A 15,833-nucleotide genomic window follows, 5' to 3' on the forward strand; every position below is an offset into this window, starting at 1 on the left:
TAGAGCTCTAGTTAATAAGTCTCCTGGGCATAATAGGAGTGTTTCAATTCAAAACCCCTCTGATGACTTTCTAGCTTGCCTGACAGGTTTGTTCAGATTCCTGCAGCTATGCATGTGATTGTTCACAGCCTCCCAACCATGAGAGGTACGGGAAGCTTAAGATATTCTAACAACGCAGATCTTCTCAGAGAGTTAAAATTGTTAGAATAGAATTAGTACAGGATTTCTTTGTTGAGCTAATGCTTGCTGCCAAGTTTCCATATCCCTTACCTACTATGTCCCTGGGAGTGTATTGATTAATATAGTTGGTATATAGAAATGTAAGTAATAGCTTAATGTTTAAACCTTTGGCACCTCTTGAGTTAATTCTTTCTGTTATGCCCACCACACTTTTGCCCTATACCGATTGCAACTTTATCTATGCTTTCAGAGGGTGGCGCCCTGTCTTTTAGAACCATAATCACCTTTAAGAGAAAAAATAAGTTTTCTGAAGAAAGGTCATAAAATGCTACAGGCCTCCTGGCCAGAAGATGATGCAAATCACCTAAAGCTTTTGCATATGATAAGTTTTGCAGAAGAAAAGCCTGGCTTCGATACAGGATCAAGGACGGTGACCTGCATGACTCTACCCACCCCCCCTCCCCCCATTATCCCTCTATGCACAACTTAATGTATAAAACTACTTTGGAAAATAAAGTGTGGGCCTTGCTCATCAGGCTTGGTCTCACCATGTCATTCTTGCTTCCTTTTCCTTCCTTTTCTTCTCTGTTCTTCCTTCAGGATGAATGACTGGAGCGTGGGGGCTCTCTGAGACTACTTATTTGCCTGGGTTTCTAAGACCCACTCAAGAAGGTGCCTAAGGGGGGCACCTTCCGCGATTCAAGAGAGTGCCTGCGGCCTCCATAGTCCTAGCAAGTTCGGTGTCACGAACTTTATTAGTTTCCCATGTAAACCAGTCATATCAAGCCTCTGATCTCTCTGCTGTGCTATCCTTTACGCCAACGCCGTCCTCCCAAGGGAATCCTGGATCCACTGGCGCTGGACCCCGGTAACAGCTCTTCCTGATCAGCTTCTCAGAGGATCCTCACAACTACCTTGTGAATGAGCAAAGTAAGTACTATCATTTCTATTTACAGATAGGACATGAAGTTGGAAGGCCACGTGGTGTCCTAAGTTTCCTAAGGTATTATAGGTCATGGAGAAAGCCAGGAACAGTTTGCAGTCATGGAATTCCAGACCCACCACTGCAGGTAGAGGAGTCTGGAAGGAGGAGGAAATGTCCAGAATTGTGACTCTGTGGCCAAGAACCCTTGTGAACCAAAACTGCATCTGTGTCATGGTATCAATATAAAAAAAAGTTAAGAGGATAGAATTCTGAAAGAATAAATTCTAATCATAAATGGGGGAAAACAGGGCTGTCTGTTCTCTCTTCTATTAGACCTACATATGAACAATTTCTTAACAACCACTGCTTTAACTGTGCATCCCACTCTTTTACAACCTTCATATTCATGGGGAAGGGGTCCTTCCAGCTCCTTCCACATCTGATCTTAAGTAAAGTCACTGGGGGTGTTATCAGTGGTTGTCAGGGGAAAATATCTGCTGAAGTTTCAATTAGGAAAACCCCAATTACAGTTTAGCAGATTCACATTATTTGATTGGACAATATTCACCAGTTTCAGTAATCTGTTTTTCTATATAATTTAAAGCCTTTAATGATTAGCCCAGCCTGGCAGATAACCTGGGAAGCAGAGGTAAGATCAAAATGAAGGGAACTATGCCAATGCTCTTTCCTTGAATACCAATTATAGACTGGTAACTTGTTCTCCAAAGCTCCTGCTCCCTAGCTTAAGTTAAGTCCTTCAGATTTCATGCCCCTAAATTCTAAAGCAATTCAAATAGACTTTCTCTAAGATTTTTTTTTTCTACTTGCAGATCATACTATATACAGTCTCACAGAGGATTAAGTATTATATTATTCAAACATATGTATATAATATATGGGTTTACATCTATATTTGTGTGTATATATATGTATACATATTTGTGCATCTTTTATTTATTGCCAGCTCTCTCAAAGCCTTTACAGAAGTTGGTAGAAGGCAACAATAGTATCTAAGCAAAATGTCAACACTCTTGAAGAAGGAAACAGAAGATTTCTTGGGTGCAATAAACGTCCCTTCCTTGAAGCCCATTTTATTTCTTCCTTCCACATTCCTAGGAATTCCAAGGAGCCTAATCCAAGCTACACACAGAATTCTCACCATCTGATTGGATTTCAGGCCCATCTGATGGCCCACCTCACCATGGGCAATGCTTCTGCACATCTGTCTCACTACGGCACAGAGACAATGATGTGTACACAAGAAACATGTTGACCCAGAACCAAGTGACCCTAGTCCTGATGCCCCAAGAAATAAGGGGAATCGTTATTTAATATGTTTATAATCTATTTGGAGCATACCATTTGAGAATTCTAGCCAAAGCCTATGATTCCATATGAATAAGTGCAAAATTCTAAGATAAAGTCACTGAGAGTACATGGTGATTTTCATCAGTCAGAATAATTCTTTAGTTTGCAGAGAATGACAACCTACACCTAGAGCAGAAATCCCCATTAGCCAAATATTGAGGTATCTGAGACAGGGATTAGGGCTCATTCTCTCAAAAATTGACAGGGATGGTAAGACCATACACCCACTCTTAATTTTAGGAAAATCTGGGATATATCAACACTTTAAAAGGACGGTGGTGAGAATTAAATGAGATTATGTATATAAAGTGCTTACCATTCTATGTATGACAAATAGAATAGAAACTCTAAGCCCATTGTTACCACCTTTCAGTGTACTCTGGGTGCCATCAATTGGGAGAGGAAAGATGGTGTATTCATAGATTTAAGGCCCCAAAGGCTTAAGAATCCAATGAATTTGGACCCTTAGAGGCCATTCATGCTCACCACTGGAACAGCCTCGTATATCCAAGGACGTATCATAGTGGTGTTATTTTTTCTAGATGTGGTGATGATGTCACATGTACTAAAGTGACTGTTGCTTTTCTCTGGCCACAAAGATAATTGAATCTGACGTCTATTTTGTTTGAAGATGTACTTTCAAAAATACTATGGCCAATAAACCTCATGCCTACTACAGTTTTTGTCCTCTCTGTATTTTCTTCTCAGCTCTAGGCCTTCCAAAGATTGATCACCTCAGGAATATGACAGCAAGTCAACATTTTTTGAGATGTTTATTTTCTTATTCCATATTCTCTGTTTCAAGCTCTGCTTCTTCTTGGTAAAGACTTACTGTTATGACACTCTTGAGCATTTATGGGAGACTAACGAAAAAAGTGGTGGACCTTTGAATTAACTAAACGAAACAAGATTATTCAATAATATATTCCAAAGATAAGATCAATTTGACCTTTTCTATTTCATGCACCATGAACTGGTATATTGATATCAATGGAGGTACAAAGGAGCTGGGATCCGAAATCAATGAAACTGAAGTTTTCTCTCCTCATTACTGAGAATGTTTTATCCTGAAATCAGGCAGTATCTATCCCTGTCCTTCTATACATCATAAAAAAACATGCAATCGATTCTGATTATAAGGGCTAATGAACCATGTGCTAAGCACACAGCAGGCCAGCCAGCTTTGGAAAACCAACCTTGGCCTAGCTTGTTGTAGCTAAGGAACAGAACTTTCACAAAATCTTTTCAAATTAGCAATCACTGTCAAGATGTGACACTGCTTTACTGAAAGACTGCTTCTGGGGATAAGTAACATAGCTGAACCCAACAGGACACCTTTACAAAATAAGTTTGCAGCAAAGAAAAAATAAAAGATATATCTTTGCAGTAAAAGTACTCTGCCTCTGAGACTCAGCTTACTTCTCACTGGTAACAGTGGAAGCCTTTGGTCGTAGATTGCACTGCACAGAAATTCATTGCTGCATTTCTGTGTGTAGCTTTTGATAAATGCATTTCACTTCCAAAATGAACATGTGGAAAGTTGCCACAGCTTAAATCACTAAAAAGCAGACAGAACTAAACCACAACAAAAAATCATTCCAAATAAGCATTCTAAATGAGGAGATGAGAGCTGAGAGGATCCAACACCATTCTTTAGAAGCTCAAGTTCACAGACAAAACAAAGGCTGGATAGAAGGTATGTCTGTGGTATTTCTAACTTTTTGTTTTAAAGACACCTTACAACAGAGCAATTTCCACTTGAAAAGAAATGCTTACACAAACCAAAAAGACATTTTCTGAGATGACTTTGATCCCTTACTCAAATTATTGGCTTAAAGATTTTGTATCCTCAATAACTGCTCTTTATTGTCCTTGTTCAGCTATTACTTTTCAACTTATCATTTATTAACCTTTTCTTTGTAAGTAACCACACCTGGCCTTATCAAAAAAAAAAAAAAAAAATGGTGCAACAAATACTTGTCTTCTGTGGTAATGGGTTTCCCTGGGGGCTCACAAGAAGAACCCCTGGAGAAGGGTATGGCTAAAAGAAAGCTGAGCACCGAAGAACTGCTGCTTTTGAACTGTGGTGTTGGAGAAGACTCTTGAGAGTCCCTTGGACTGCAAGGAGATCAAACCAGTCTATCCTGAAGGAAAACAGTCTTAAATATACATTGGAAGGACTGATGCTGAAGCTGAAGCTCCAATACTTTGGCTAACTGATGCAAAGAACTAACTCATTGGAAAAGACCCTGATACTGGGAAAGATTGAAGACAGGAAGAAAAGGGAATGACAGCAGATGAGATGGTTGGATGGCATCAGTGACGCTATAAACATGAGCTTGAGCAAGCTCTGGGAGTTGGTGATGGACAGGGAGGCCTGCCTTGCTGCAGTCCATGGGGTTGCAAAGAGTCAGACATGACTGAGTGACCGAACTGAACTGAACTGAATCCACTCTAGTATTCTTGCCTGAAGAATTCCATGGACAGAAGAAACTAGTGGCTCCAGTTCATGGGGTCACAAAGAATCAGAAATGACAGAGCAACTAACACTTTCTCTTTTCTGTGGTCATAAGACACATAATTTAGTTCATCTAGGCTATCTTTCCATGAGAGGTGATCCTGTTATTAAATGCCCTCACAGTAAAAGGAATCCATGCCAGACACCTGGAAGGCAGAGGGAGAACCACTTACCCAGCATGTCACTGCTTCAGACCAACCTTGACGTGACTGTGTAGACACTCCTGCCCCAGGTGTTCCTCATGTTAACTCAGCCTCCCAATCACAACTGCACCTTTCTCTTACAAACATGACCTTTCACTTAAGATAACAGGACACATTGCCAGGCTTAAAGGATCACCCTCAGCCCCTGTGAAAAGACCTTGAGAAACAGACTCTGTGCTCCTCCTGTGAGAACTCTGACAGGACTGTCACATTACCTGGATGAAATCAAGAAATGTCAGGGGCAGCAAGTCATCCATATGGCCAATGTCTTTAGAGAAACGATTCAAAATTCTTCCTGCAAGAACAGGACACAAGAAATTACTTCCCCAGATAAGCCCTTTAAGAGAAATAATTCATGAACAAACTAAAACAATATTTTTAAACTATATGCATTTATTATAGCATCATATGAAATAAGCTGATGTCAGTGGTAAAGAAAGAGAAAATAGGATGATATCTAAATAGAGATAAAATTCTACCAAATAGCAGTGGGTGGGATGTTGAAATTGAGCCCTGATTTTTAAAAGAATGGGGGGAATCTTGTGGCAGCATCAAGAAGAGTTGGTGGATTTGAGAATCTTCTCTCCTTTTAGATCCATCCTATCTAAGACTCATTCCAAGTGCTAAGTCAGTGAATAAACACTTGCAAAATACTTCAATTAATCCCAATCATTATACTAATTTTGCTTTAGTTATCAAAATTAATTTTGATGTGATACTTTTAAAATAAACACTATTATAATCTCTCTGTAATTTTTTTTTCCCCGCAAAATGGTTCCCAACAACTCACATTTCAGGAAATTGTAGATTCCTGTCATCTTCATGTTGTGAGTTTCCTATCATGGTAATGTCGTTATTTTTACAGGTGTACCCGATGTGACAAACATAGACTCATGCTTAAGCATCCAAGAAGACCAGAGGGACGTAGGCAGGAAAATGGCAATATTATGTAATGACTAAAGATCACTTATCATTATTGATTTTATTTCCCTTCTCAAAATCCACTAAAAGAGTATATCCTAAAGGCTGCAAGACTGGAAGATTAGAATTGATTTCTAATGAATATCTAGTCCTTTCATGATCAAATTTAAAGAAATTGAAGCTACACACATGCGTGCAGACACACACGACTTTGGTATAGCAACTCCTGTTACCTAGACCCCTGAATTTCTTTTATAACTGAGACTCCAGGAAGCCAGGCTGCAGGTGAGACATGGGAACCTGACCTGCTCTTCCTGACCTCTGTCAGAGATGACTTCCTCCCAAGGCCTGCACAGCAAGCCATAGCAAGACCATGAATGAGCAGCAGCTGAGGGCTGAGTTTTGTGGCCTGAATGTGGCTCTGCTGTCCTCCACAGGGCATCTAGCTGGCAGAAGCACAGGGTGTGCCCATGCCAGGAGCTGGAGCTGCTGGAATATTTCACCCTTGGCCAGGCCATCACAGACTGTGTCTCAATTTTCCTTTCTCAGGTTTAGGAAATACAGACTCCAGAAACTGTCTCTCAGTAACACTTTTGCAGGCCCAATGACAACTTTTCTGAGCCTCTAGGAATGCCTGCTTTAGAGGGCAAATCTCAGGATTTAACAGGCTCATGCAGGTGAAAAAACCCAGTCATGATGCCACATAAATTAACAAGTGCTCAACCACCAACGTGAGATGATGACTCTGAGCCCCAGGTTCTGCAGCATCACGTCCCCTGGGAAAGTCCACCAGGAGCTGCAGGAAGGTCAACCTGGTAAAATGCAGATTCTGACTCAGGAGTGCTGGGGGAGCCAGAAAGTCTGCATTCCCTCCAAGCTGGCAGGTGATGCCCTTTCTGCTATTGCCCAGGCGGTTTTGAGGGGCAAGAAACTGGGTTATTATTTAATCAGTTGTGCTTCAGGAACATTAAAATCAGATGGGCAGTTTTGCAGGTACTCTCACAAAAGTTGTGACCACTCTGGTCATTTTTATACTTCTCAAAGTAGCAATTTTTAAATAAAGAAAATATATGTCAAAAATATTTAAAATGTGGTTTAAGTACTTGTAATTCTTTGAAAAATGCAACTTTTTAACACTGGCAAGATTCAGAAACACTACAAGTATGATTTGGCTTAGAAAGTGTTGAAGGAAGTATTGAAAATTTTTTAAGATTAAATGAACAGTGTGTAAGGCTCAGCACTCAGCTAGGTGAAAAGCCTTTCCCCTATGGCTACAGAGGCACTGGGAAGAAGTCCACCAATAGCTGCTTTGAAAACTATGGAGACAAGTTTGCAGAGAATGATATAATTGGCTGCTTTGCATGGCTCAGAGGATAAAGCGTCTGCCTGCAATGCACGAGACCCAGGTTCGATCCCTGAGTTGGGAAGATCCCCTGGAGAAGGAAATGGCAACCCACTCCAGTATTCTTGCCTAGAGAATCCCATGGGTGGGGGAGCCTGGCGGGCTACAGTCCATGGGGTCACAAAGAGTCGGACACAACTGAGCAACTTCACACACACACACACACACACACCACTTTATCTTTCTCCGGATATGTGAACCTTAAGGTCTGAGAGACCAAGGGTTGGCAAAGAGTGCAAAATACAAGAAGAACAGAAACAATGAGAAAAAACATCTCCCCACACGGTGACCACACAAACTGAACCTAATATCAAAGCTCATCAAAAAACTAAGCACTTATTCAGCAGTGAGCTGAGTGTAAAGTAATGTGAGATCATAAAGTTCAACAGTTTCTTCCTTGCTCTAAGAAACATTAAGAGAACATATGGTGTTTGCAGAATATTTCCTCTGGCTTTGGGATAGACTGGGCTTCCTAAGTGGCTCAGTAGTAAAGAATTTGCCTGCCAGTGTAGGGAGAAGCAGGAGACAGGGGTTCGATCCCTGGTTTGAGAAGATCCCCTGGAGGAGTAAATAGCAACCCACTCCAGTATTCTTGCCTGAAAAATCCCATGGACAGAGGAACTTGGTGAGCTACAGTCCATGGGGTCGCAAAAAGGAGGACACAACTGAGCAACTGAGCACATTTTAACTACAGCTGTGATTTCAAGCCCACAGCCTTGTAGTAATAAAGTTTTCTCAGAAGTCTCCAAATGAAATATTAAATCCTTATCATGAATTCCTTTCTCATATATGCCATAACTCTTCATCCAAATAACATGAGGCCCCTGATGGAAGATCTCCAGGGATGTAGAGGGAAGAGGAATTCAGATGAATGGTGGGAACCCAATCCATTTTTGGACTGTTCTGTGTTCGAGGATTTCTCACATTAAACTGAATCTTGTCTTCCTGGAACATCCCTACTTATTCTGCCTTTATAGCCGCACAAGGTGAATCTAATTTCTCTTGATATGACAGCCTTTCAAATACTTGAATGAAATGAATCATATTCTTTCTAGCAACTATTCCTTGGTGCCTCAATGCTCCCTCATAAGGCATGGCCCTATATTGTCTGCAGTCTCTTGACCAGACTCAGAGAGCCAGTCTCAGCTAATGCCTTGTGCCCAAGTCTTGATTACTTTAGGGTAAAGTGGTATCACCACTTCCCCTCGTCCTGCATAGCCGGTCACAAAGCTACAACCACAGTAAATTCTACAGGCCAGATCACTTCCATCTGTAAGCACAGGTCGATTTTTGGGAACAATTGAACAATATGTGTAAACCATTCTAAGAGTGCATCCCTTCTGACCCAGAAAATTCATGTCTGGGATTACATCCCCAGGAGTCAGTAAGTGCATCAATCTGTTGAATGTGGCATATTTATAAAGTCACTAGTAGAAAACAACCTGAACAAGTCTGAAACAAGTCTGTAATGTATTATGCACAATTTTAATTTTTTTTCTTTCCATTCTTATTTCTCTACACTGTATTACTTGTGTAAAAATGTAAAGTAGAGGGGGGACAAGAAGGAGGAGAAAGAAAGGGGTGATATGGAGGATCAGGGGAAGGGAAGAGAGAAAGGCAGAGAGAAACAGGGGTAGAGAGATAACCCCCCTTGAAGACCATGACATCCAAGAACCAATCAAGGTCCTCCTAACTGCTCTGGTTCACAGTTTTCTGTCTTGTCCATAAGACAGAATATCACAAAAGATGCCATTGAACTTGTCAAAATACAAATTCATAATGATTGTATTTTAAGAATCAAGTCTATACTCTAAGCTGGATTCAGCCACCTTTAGAATTCTGACACCTGACCCACAACTAGAATGTCTCAGCGTAGTTATAACCAAACTGTAACTTAAAATTTTGAAGTTCCTACATCTGGTCTTTGCTCTATCTTTGTTAAGCTACAAAAATTAAATATTTATGTATCATAAAATATCAAGGTATATTTTTATTGAGGTATATATTATTTTTTGTATTTTTATTATTTATATATATATATTTACTTATTTTAATTGGAGGCTAATTACTTTACAATATTGTATTGGTTTTTCCATACATCATCTTTTAGAATTTGAAATAGCTCAACTAGAATTCCATCACCTCCACTAGCTTTGTTTGTAGTGATGCTTCCTAAGGCCCACTTGGCTTCACATTCCAGGATGTTTGTGAGTGATCACACCATCATGGTTATCTGGGTCATGAAGATCTTTTTTGTATAGTTTTTCTGTTATTTCTAGTTTTCTTGCCACCTCTCATGTGTTATTCTTATTATCCTTTTGGGATTTTAGAGCTTTGAGGGGACATAAAAGATAACCATGCCTAGTCTTCCCAAAGTTTATCCTGGGAAGCATCTAAGATTTAACAGAGGTGCCTTGGAAAATGAAGGAGAAGAAGTAGAGAAAAAGACACCCCATCTGTCTCCCTTACTGCCCATCCATTGCAAACAGAGCCCTTTTCATTCATCTGGATGTTCACCTTAGAGATGGTATTTCAAGAAGGGGGTTCTACAGCAAACAGAAATATTCAAATCCCTTTGTAGACCAAGCTTCTGATGATGGAGGAGACAAGGTCCCACCTTGCTCAGGATGATGCAATAGTATTAAGCATACAATATTTCATCATGGGGTGGGTGCTACCGCCAGGCCATCCTGAGATTTCCATCCAGCAGAGACAGGAGACAAGGAACCTCACTTTTCAGGGCAATTTCCTGCAATATCATTCACTGCCTCTTATTTTCACTAGGGATAGTGCCCGTCTCACCTCCCATCACTCTTGACTGTGTACCCTTATTCTGATAAAATACTCTTTTTCTCTCCTCTGTTCACCCACTAAGAAGTTTCTTAAGTCCCCACCCACTCTGTCCAGATCTCAACCTTAGCCCTTTCTTTTCCTAAGACTCTTGATGACAAATATAGCTCCCAGGAATCTGCCACTCACTTAAACTCCTTTAACTTTATCAGACGGGCTTGGAATAACTGCTCCTCTCCCAGGAAACTGCTAGAGCCTTGACCACAGCTAATGGACCAAAGTACCAGGGGATCCTAACCCATGACTAGCCACCAAGTCATTCTGATTTCCCCTCCTGAGAATTATAAGGCCAAGAAAAAGCAGGAAAGTAGAGCAGAGTCACCGCACCCAGCAAAGTTGAGAGACCAGGAAGCTTGGGCACATGCATGCATCCTGTGGCAGTGGCTCCAATACCCACGAGGACCCCAGTTCCTAGCTCCAGGAAAGTCAGCATTGCTCCAGCTGCGCAAGACGCCCATTTCCTTTCCATCAAGCCCTCTTCCTTTGAACTAACCTGGGCAGATTCTGCCACTAGCAACCCAAAAGCCTTGACTAAAACAGTTACCACAAGTACAACAAAAGACTGCATACTAAAATTAGTTGGGAAAATGAGATGTTTTTGTAAAGTTAAATTTTCAAATTACTACTTAGGAAGAAACTATTAGTGAGAACCTTTCTTCATGAGGACTGCATAGTTTTGTCATCTTAAAAGCTAACAGAAATACATCTTTTCTTGAAACTCAGATCTAAAATTTTGAGCATCAATGGTCTCATTGGGTTTTTCTCTTCTTTTCCCCCCTTTTGGTCTGATTTAATTGTTTTTAAATATGGCAATGTCCTTTGGGGTTAATATTGGTTGCCTAAAATGCACCCAACCCCCACCTATCCACTATTTTCTTTAAAAAATTTATAACACTATGCTTTCAGCTGATACATTTTGCTGTTGTCAGCATCTGACTCCACCCTCAATCTTTATGTTTGTAGCTGAGAATCAAGGAAATCCTGAAACCAAGTAGGGCCCAGAAGAAGACTTCACAGGCTTTTAGAAAAGCCATAAGCAACTCTCATATTTAAAGACATAGTTTTTCTGACACTTCATTTGATGAGAAACTGTTTCAGTGTCCTTTCAGATTCCACCAGAGACCTGGGTCTATCCTCAGGACATATTATGGTATAATCTATTTAGTTGTTTAACTACTGTCTATGTCTACTAGCCTTGAACTCACATCTAGATTATACACCTTTTGTAAACATGGACCACACTTCACATACAATCTATAACAAAAAGGAAACTGCCAGGTGTTAGTGGTCAACTGGCATTTACTAATAATACACCATAAACCCAGTGGCTTTCCAACCGTTTTTGGTTTAAGATGGGAAGACTTCTGTGCTTCTGGACTCTTACACAAAAATAGAAAACATATTAGTAAAATGAGTATTTTAAAAGTGGCTCTTACTGAAGTGAGATTGTAAGACATGTAACCCACTCAATGACCATCTTGGTACATGTCAGTATGTGGAAAAGTTGGAAAGATTAATTCTGATCACTATGGAGTCTACCAATGCTTGTGTCTTCCTTAGATCTCCCAGGGATCTGCTTAAAATGTATATTCTCAAGAGCATGTGTGAGGTCTGAGATTCTGGATTGCTAACAACTCTAGGGTGATGCTGATGTTGCTGGGTCCAGGGACCACACTTTGAGTAGCAAGGAAGAAACTAAACATTTCTGATAACATTCCTTTGTCACTCATACCTACCCTGGCAGCTAAAGGATCTTTGTCTTAATTTACCTCTGTGTTTGTTTTTAAAGCATCTAGTATTTGACAGAGATGTTTTGCAGCTGTGTTTTGAGAGATATGCTGTGGCCAACTGCCCTGAACCACCTCTGACTTAACTACAGGAATGGCCATGCACAGATGAGACTGGAACTGTCTGAAAGTTATTTTTGCTTCATTACCATGTTAAGATTTCTACCCAAGGTGGGAATTTGTACTGGACTAGGCACAATTCCTGCCATGTGCAAAGGAGTGTGGAAGACTGCACATGTTCCAGCTAACCTGGCTGTTCCCAGAAATCTCTGCCCCTTTCCTAGAGCCCCAGTGGCATGCCTGCCTCCTATCCCTTAAAGTTCCTCTACTCCCCTCTCCCCTTGGGGAGAAGGTGTGTTTAGAGCATGAGCTCTCCCTTTATTCCTTAATCAATGAATAAAGTTTCTGCTCTACTATACACAACCGGGCTTAAAAAGTAGCATTTGTGATTCCAGGCAAAGAACCCATTCAGGAGTCACTGACCCAATGGGAATTAGCTATACCTTCTGTCTCAAGAATATTTAAATTGATCTTGTCTTATCTACATGTATAACTATTGCCCTTTTAAATTCCATTCTTTACTTTCGGGGGCTAACAACCCCTTGTCTTCTTTTTATTCACACAAATTAAATTAGAATATGGAGAAGGGGATGACAGATGATGAAATGATTAGATGGCATCACCAAATCAATGGACATGAGTTTGAGCAAATTTGGGGAGATGGTGAAGGACAGGGAACCCTGTGTCCTGCAGTTATGGGGTTGCAAAGAGTCAGACGTGAATTAGCAACTAACAATAATAACAGACATTGCTAGGACAGAGATTTTGTCTACTTTATTCACTGCTGTTACCCCAGTGCCTGGACCAATGCCTCACTGGAACACCTCAAATAGAAGGCACTTGAATATTCTGAGTGAATCAATAAAACAAGCTCTTCTGCTCTAAATAAGCGGTTTGTCCTCAAATTCTAGTCTCTATTGATATTTTAAACAATCTCCCTCCCTCCCTCCCTCCCTCTCCCTCCCTCTCTCCCTCTCTCTCTCCCTCCCTCTCTCCCTCTCTCTCTCTCTCTCCCTCCCTCCCTCTCTTTCCCTCCCTCCCTCTCTCTCCCTCCCTCCCTCCCTCCCTCCCTCCCTCTCTCTCCCTCTCTCCCTCTCTCTCTCTCCCTCTCTCCCTCCCTCTCTCCCTCTCTCCCTCTCTCCCTCTCTCCCTCTCTTTAATCTGTTGTTTTCTAACCTGGGGAAATTCGTTTCAAAGTGAAGTATCTGGTCCATCATATTGTCACCAACAAAACTCATTAATGATTCTCATGAAATAAAGGTAGAATCTGGGAAATAAGATAAAGTCTAACTCCTTTTTCCCTTTCAGTTTAGTCAAATTTCATGTGCTCATAGAGTACTACGTGCAGAAGCTTTGCACCTAACTCTTCAGATCAGAGTCCCTAGTGGGAAATGGCTTTAAGATGGTGGTGGAGGGCAGGTGCAATGACAAGAAACCTGTAAAGCATCCTTGTTTAGGGCCACCTTTAGGGGAGAGAACAAGAACTTTAGAGTGCAAGCTCGTACCTCTCCATTCTCTGATCAAGGAATAAAGATTTCCTTTACTTCTGAACTGAACTCAGCCTCATTCTGTTGGCACAAGCAACACCAGGTAGAAAGACACATGTTGGAGACTGATTCACCCAGGTTATAGAGACTCAGAAAATTCATATCAACACATCTATGATACACAGCCATTTTACTGGACACACTGGAAACCTCTATTAAATATCTACTACTAAAGATAAGCCAGTAACATCATAGGCAGGGCTGGTGTTAAGTTGATATGAACAGTGATGGCCAACCAGCCTTTGACAGCCTGGGCCCTTCTGATTGGGTACTGCCTGCTCCACTGGATGCTGAATACCTTAAATATTAAAAGAGTTTTAAAAAGTTAGAGGAATTCTCTCTTACCAAAGCATAATTAAAGTAAAACATTTAAAATAACTTCACCTCAAAATTATATTATGTAAATTACTTACGGTTGTATTATTTGATTAACAACTGAACAAATGACTGAAAGCATGAATTGGGACAGATGGTCTAAAAAAAACATAATTGATTAGGAAAGTCCAGGAATTGAGACCCCTTCATCCCAGGTCTTGTTATGTCCTGTAACTTGGGGCAAGTCACATTGCCTGTTGCTAAATATGGTAGGAGACTGACCTTGAAGGAGTAGACACACCTCACACATGGCCCCAGGGAACACCTCTGCTACAGCCACCATAAATGCTTTGCAACAGGGTGTAACTGACACTTTACTTTTCCTAAGTATCAGAGGCAGGGGTAGGGTACTGGGAAACTAGACTAGATTAGTTCCTTTACCTGTGGATCCCATCCATACATAACACACCACTATCATATAGGAGTTTGGCTAACACCTCACTCACTGTCAGGAATGGACAGTGGAGAAATTAACAGGCATTAAAGTCTCTAGGACAGTGACTCTGAAACACTGCACATCTGATGAAAGCTATGGAGCATGTCTGCTAGAAAATGCTCATGGACTCAGCTTCATGATTTCTGAGGATTCCTAAACCATAAACCACAGGAAGTGGGGTGGCCACAGAGACATGTGGACCAGGTAAGAATTTCTGATTCTGAGGGAACAGGACACCACCTGTCACAGGCTCCTCCTGCTACAAAAATGCACAACTATCTTCAAGAAGGGTATTTTTGCTGGCACAGTGCATCTCAACTATCTTTCAAGGCAAAATGCACAGTCTCCATCTCATATCTCTGGGAGAATTTTAACTGCCAACAGATGAAACCTCTGTCCTTCATCAGATCTCTGAAACATTAGACAGTGTACAGAAACTACTATCACAAAAATCCTCTGAAGTCCTTACAACCTATTTTGGCTTTCTTTTTCACATAATTATTTCCAAGTAAGTTCTGCAGGATGATAGAATCATTGGATTTCAGAGCTTCAGGCCTCTCAGATATGACTGAGGTCAAGACTCACTTCCTGCCTGCCTAACAGCTACTAGCAGCTTGGTGTTAATGAAGTAAGTGCTCTCTTTCTTCACTCAGAACTCTTAACCAAGAACTATATATTTCTTCATCTCCCTCAATACTACTATATAACCCAGCCAGCAGTTTACTGCATTTAAATGATTCATTTATTAGTGCTAATTGGGCAGTATTTATAGGAGAGTTTTATTTGTTCTGTTGTGTACATTATGCCTTTAACAGCTTTAAAATATAATTGACAGTTTATAAGAACATGGCATCCAGTCCCACCACTTCATGGGAAATAGATGGGGAAACAGTGGAAACAGTATCAGACTTTATTTTTCTGGGCTTCAAAATCACTACAGATGGTGACTGCAGCCATGAAATTAAAAGACACTTACTCCTTGGAAGGAAAGTTATGACCAACCTAGATAGCATATTCAAAAGTAGAGACATTACTTTGCCAAAAAAGTTTCGTCTAGTCAAGGCTATGGTTTTTCCTGTGGTCATGTATGGATGTGAGAGTTGGACTGTGAAGAAGGCTGAGCACCGAAGAATTGATGCTTTTGAACTGTGGTGTTGGAGAAGACTCTTGAGAGTCCCTTGGACTACAAGGAGATCTAACCAGTCCATTCTGAAGGAGATCAGCCCTGGGATTCCTTTGGAAGGAATGATGCTAAAGCTGA

The 15,833-nt window shown here is 40.8% G+C and overlaps 1 protein-coding gene across 1 annotated transcript in view; it reads right to left on the reverse strand.

Moving 5' to 3' along the window:
• Window positions 1-15,833, reverse strand: part of LOC113902127 (multidrug resistance-associated protein 4-like) — a 197,462-nt gene that overhangs the window by 47,753 nt on the left and 133,876 nt on the right. The window contains exons 20-21 of the mRNA XM_027557082.1: window positions 5,410-5,489; window positions 404-464 (exon numbers count right to left, since the gene is read on the reverse strand). Coding sequence (XP_027412883.1) covers window positions 404-464; window positions 5,410-5,489 — 141 coding nt within the window. The remainder of the gene's footprint in view (window positions 1-403; window positions 465-5,409; window positions 5,490-15,833) is intronic.

Source organism: Bos indicus x Bos taurus, chromosome 12 (genome assembly GCF_003369695.1).
Source record: "Bos indicus x Bos taurus breed Angus x Brahman F1 hybrid chromosome 12, Bos_hybrid_MaternalHap_v2.0, whole genome shotgun sequence".
NCBI classification, from domain to species: Eukaryota; Metazoa; Chordata; class Mammalia; order Artiodactyla; family Bovidae; genus Bos; species Bos indicus x Bos taurus.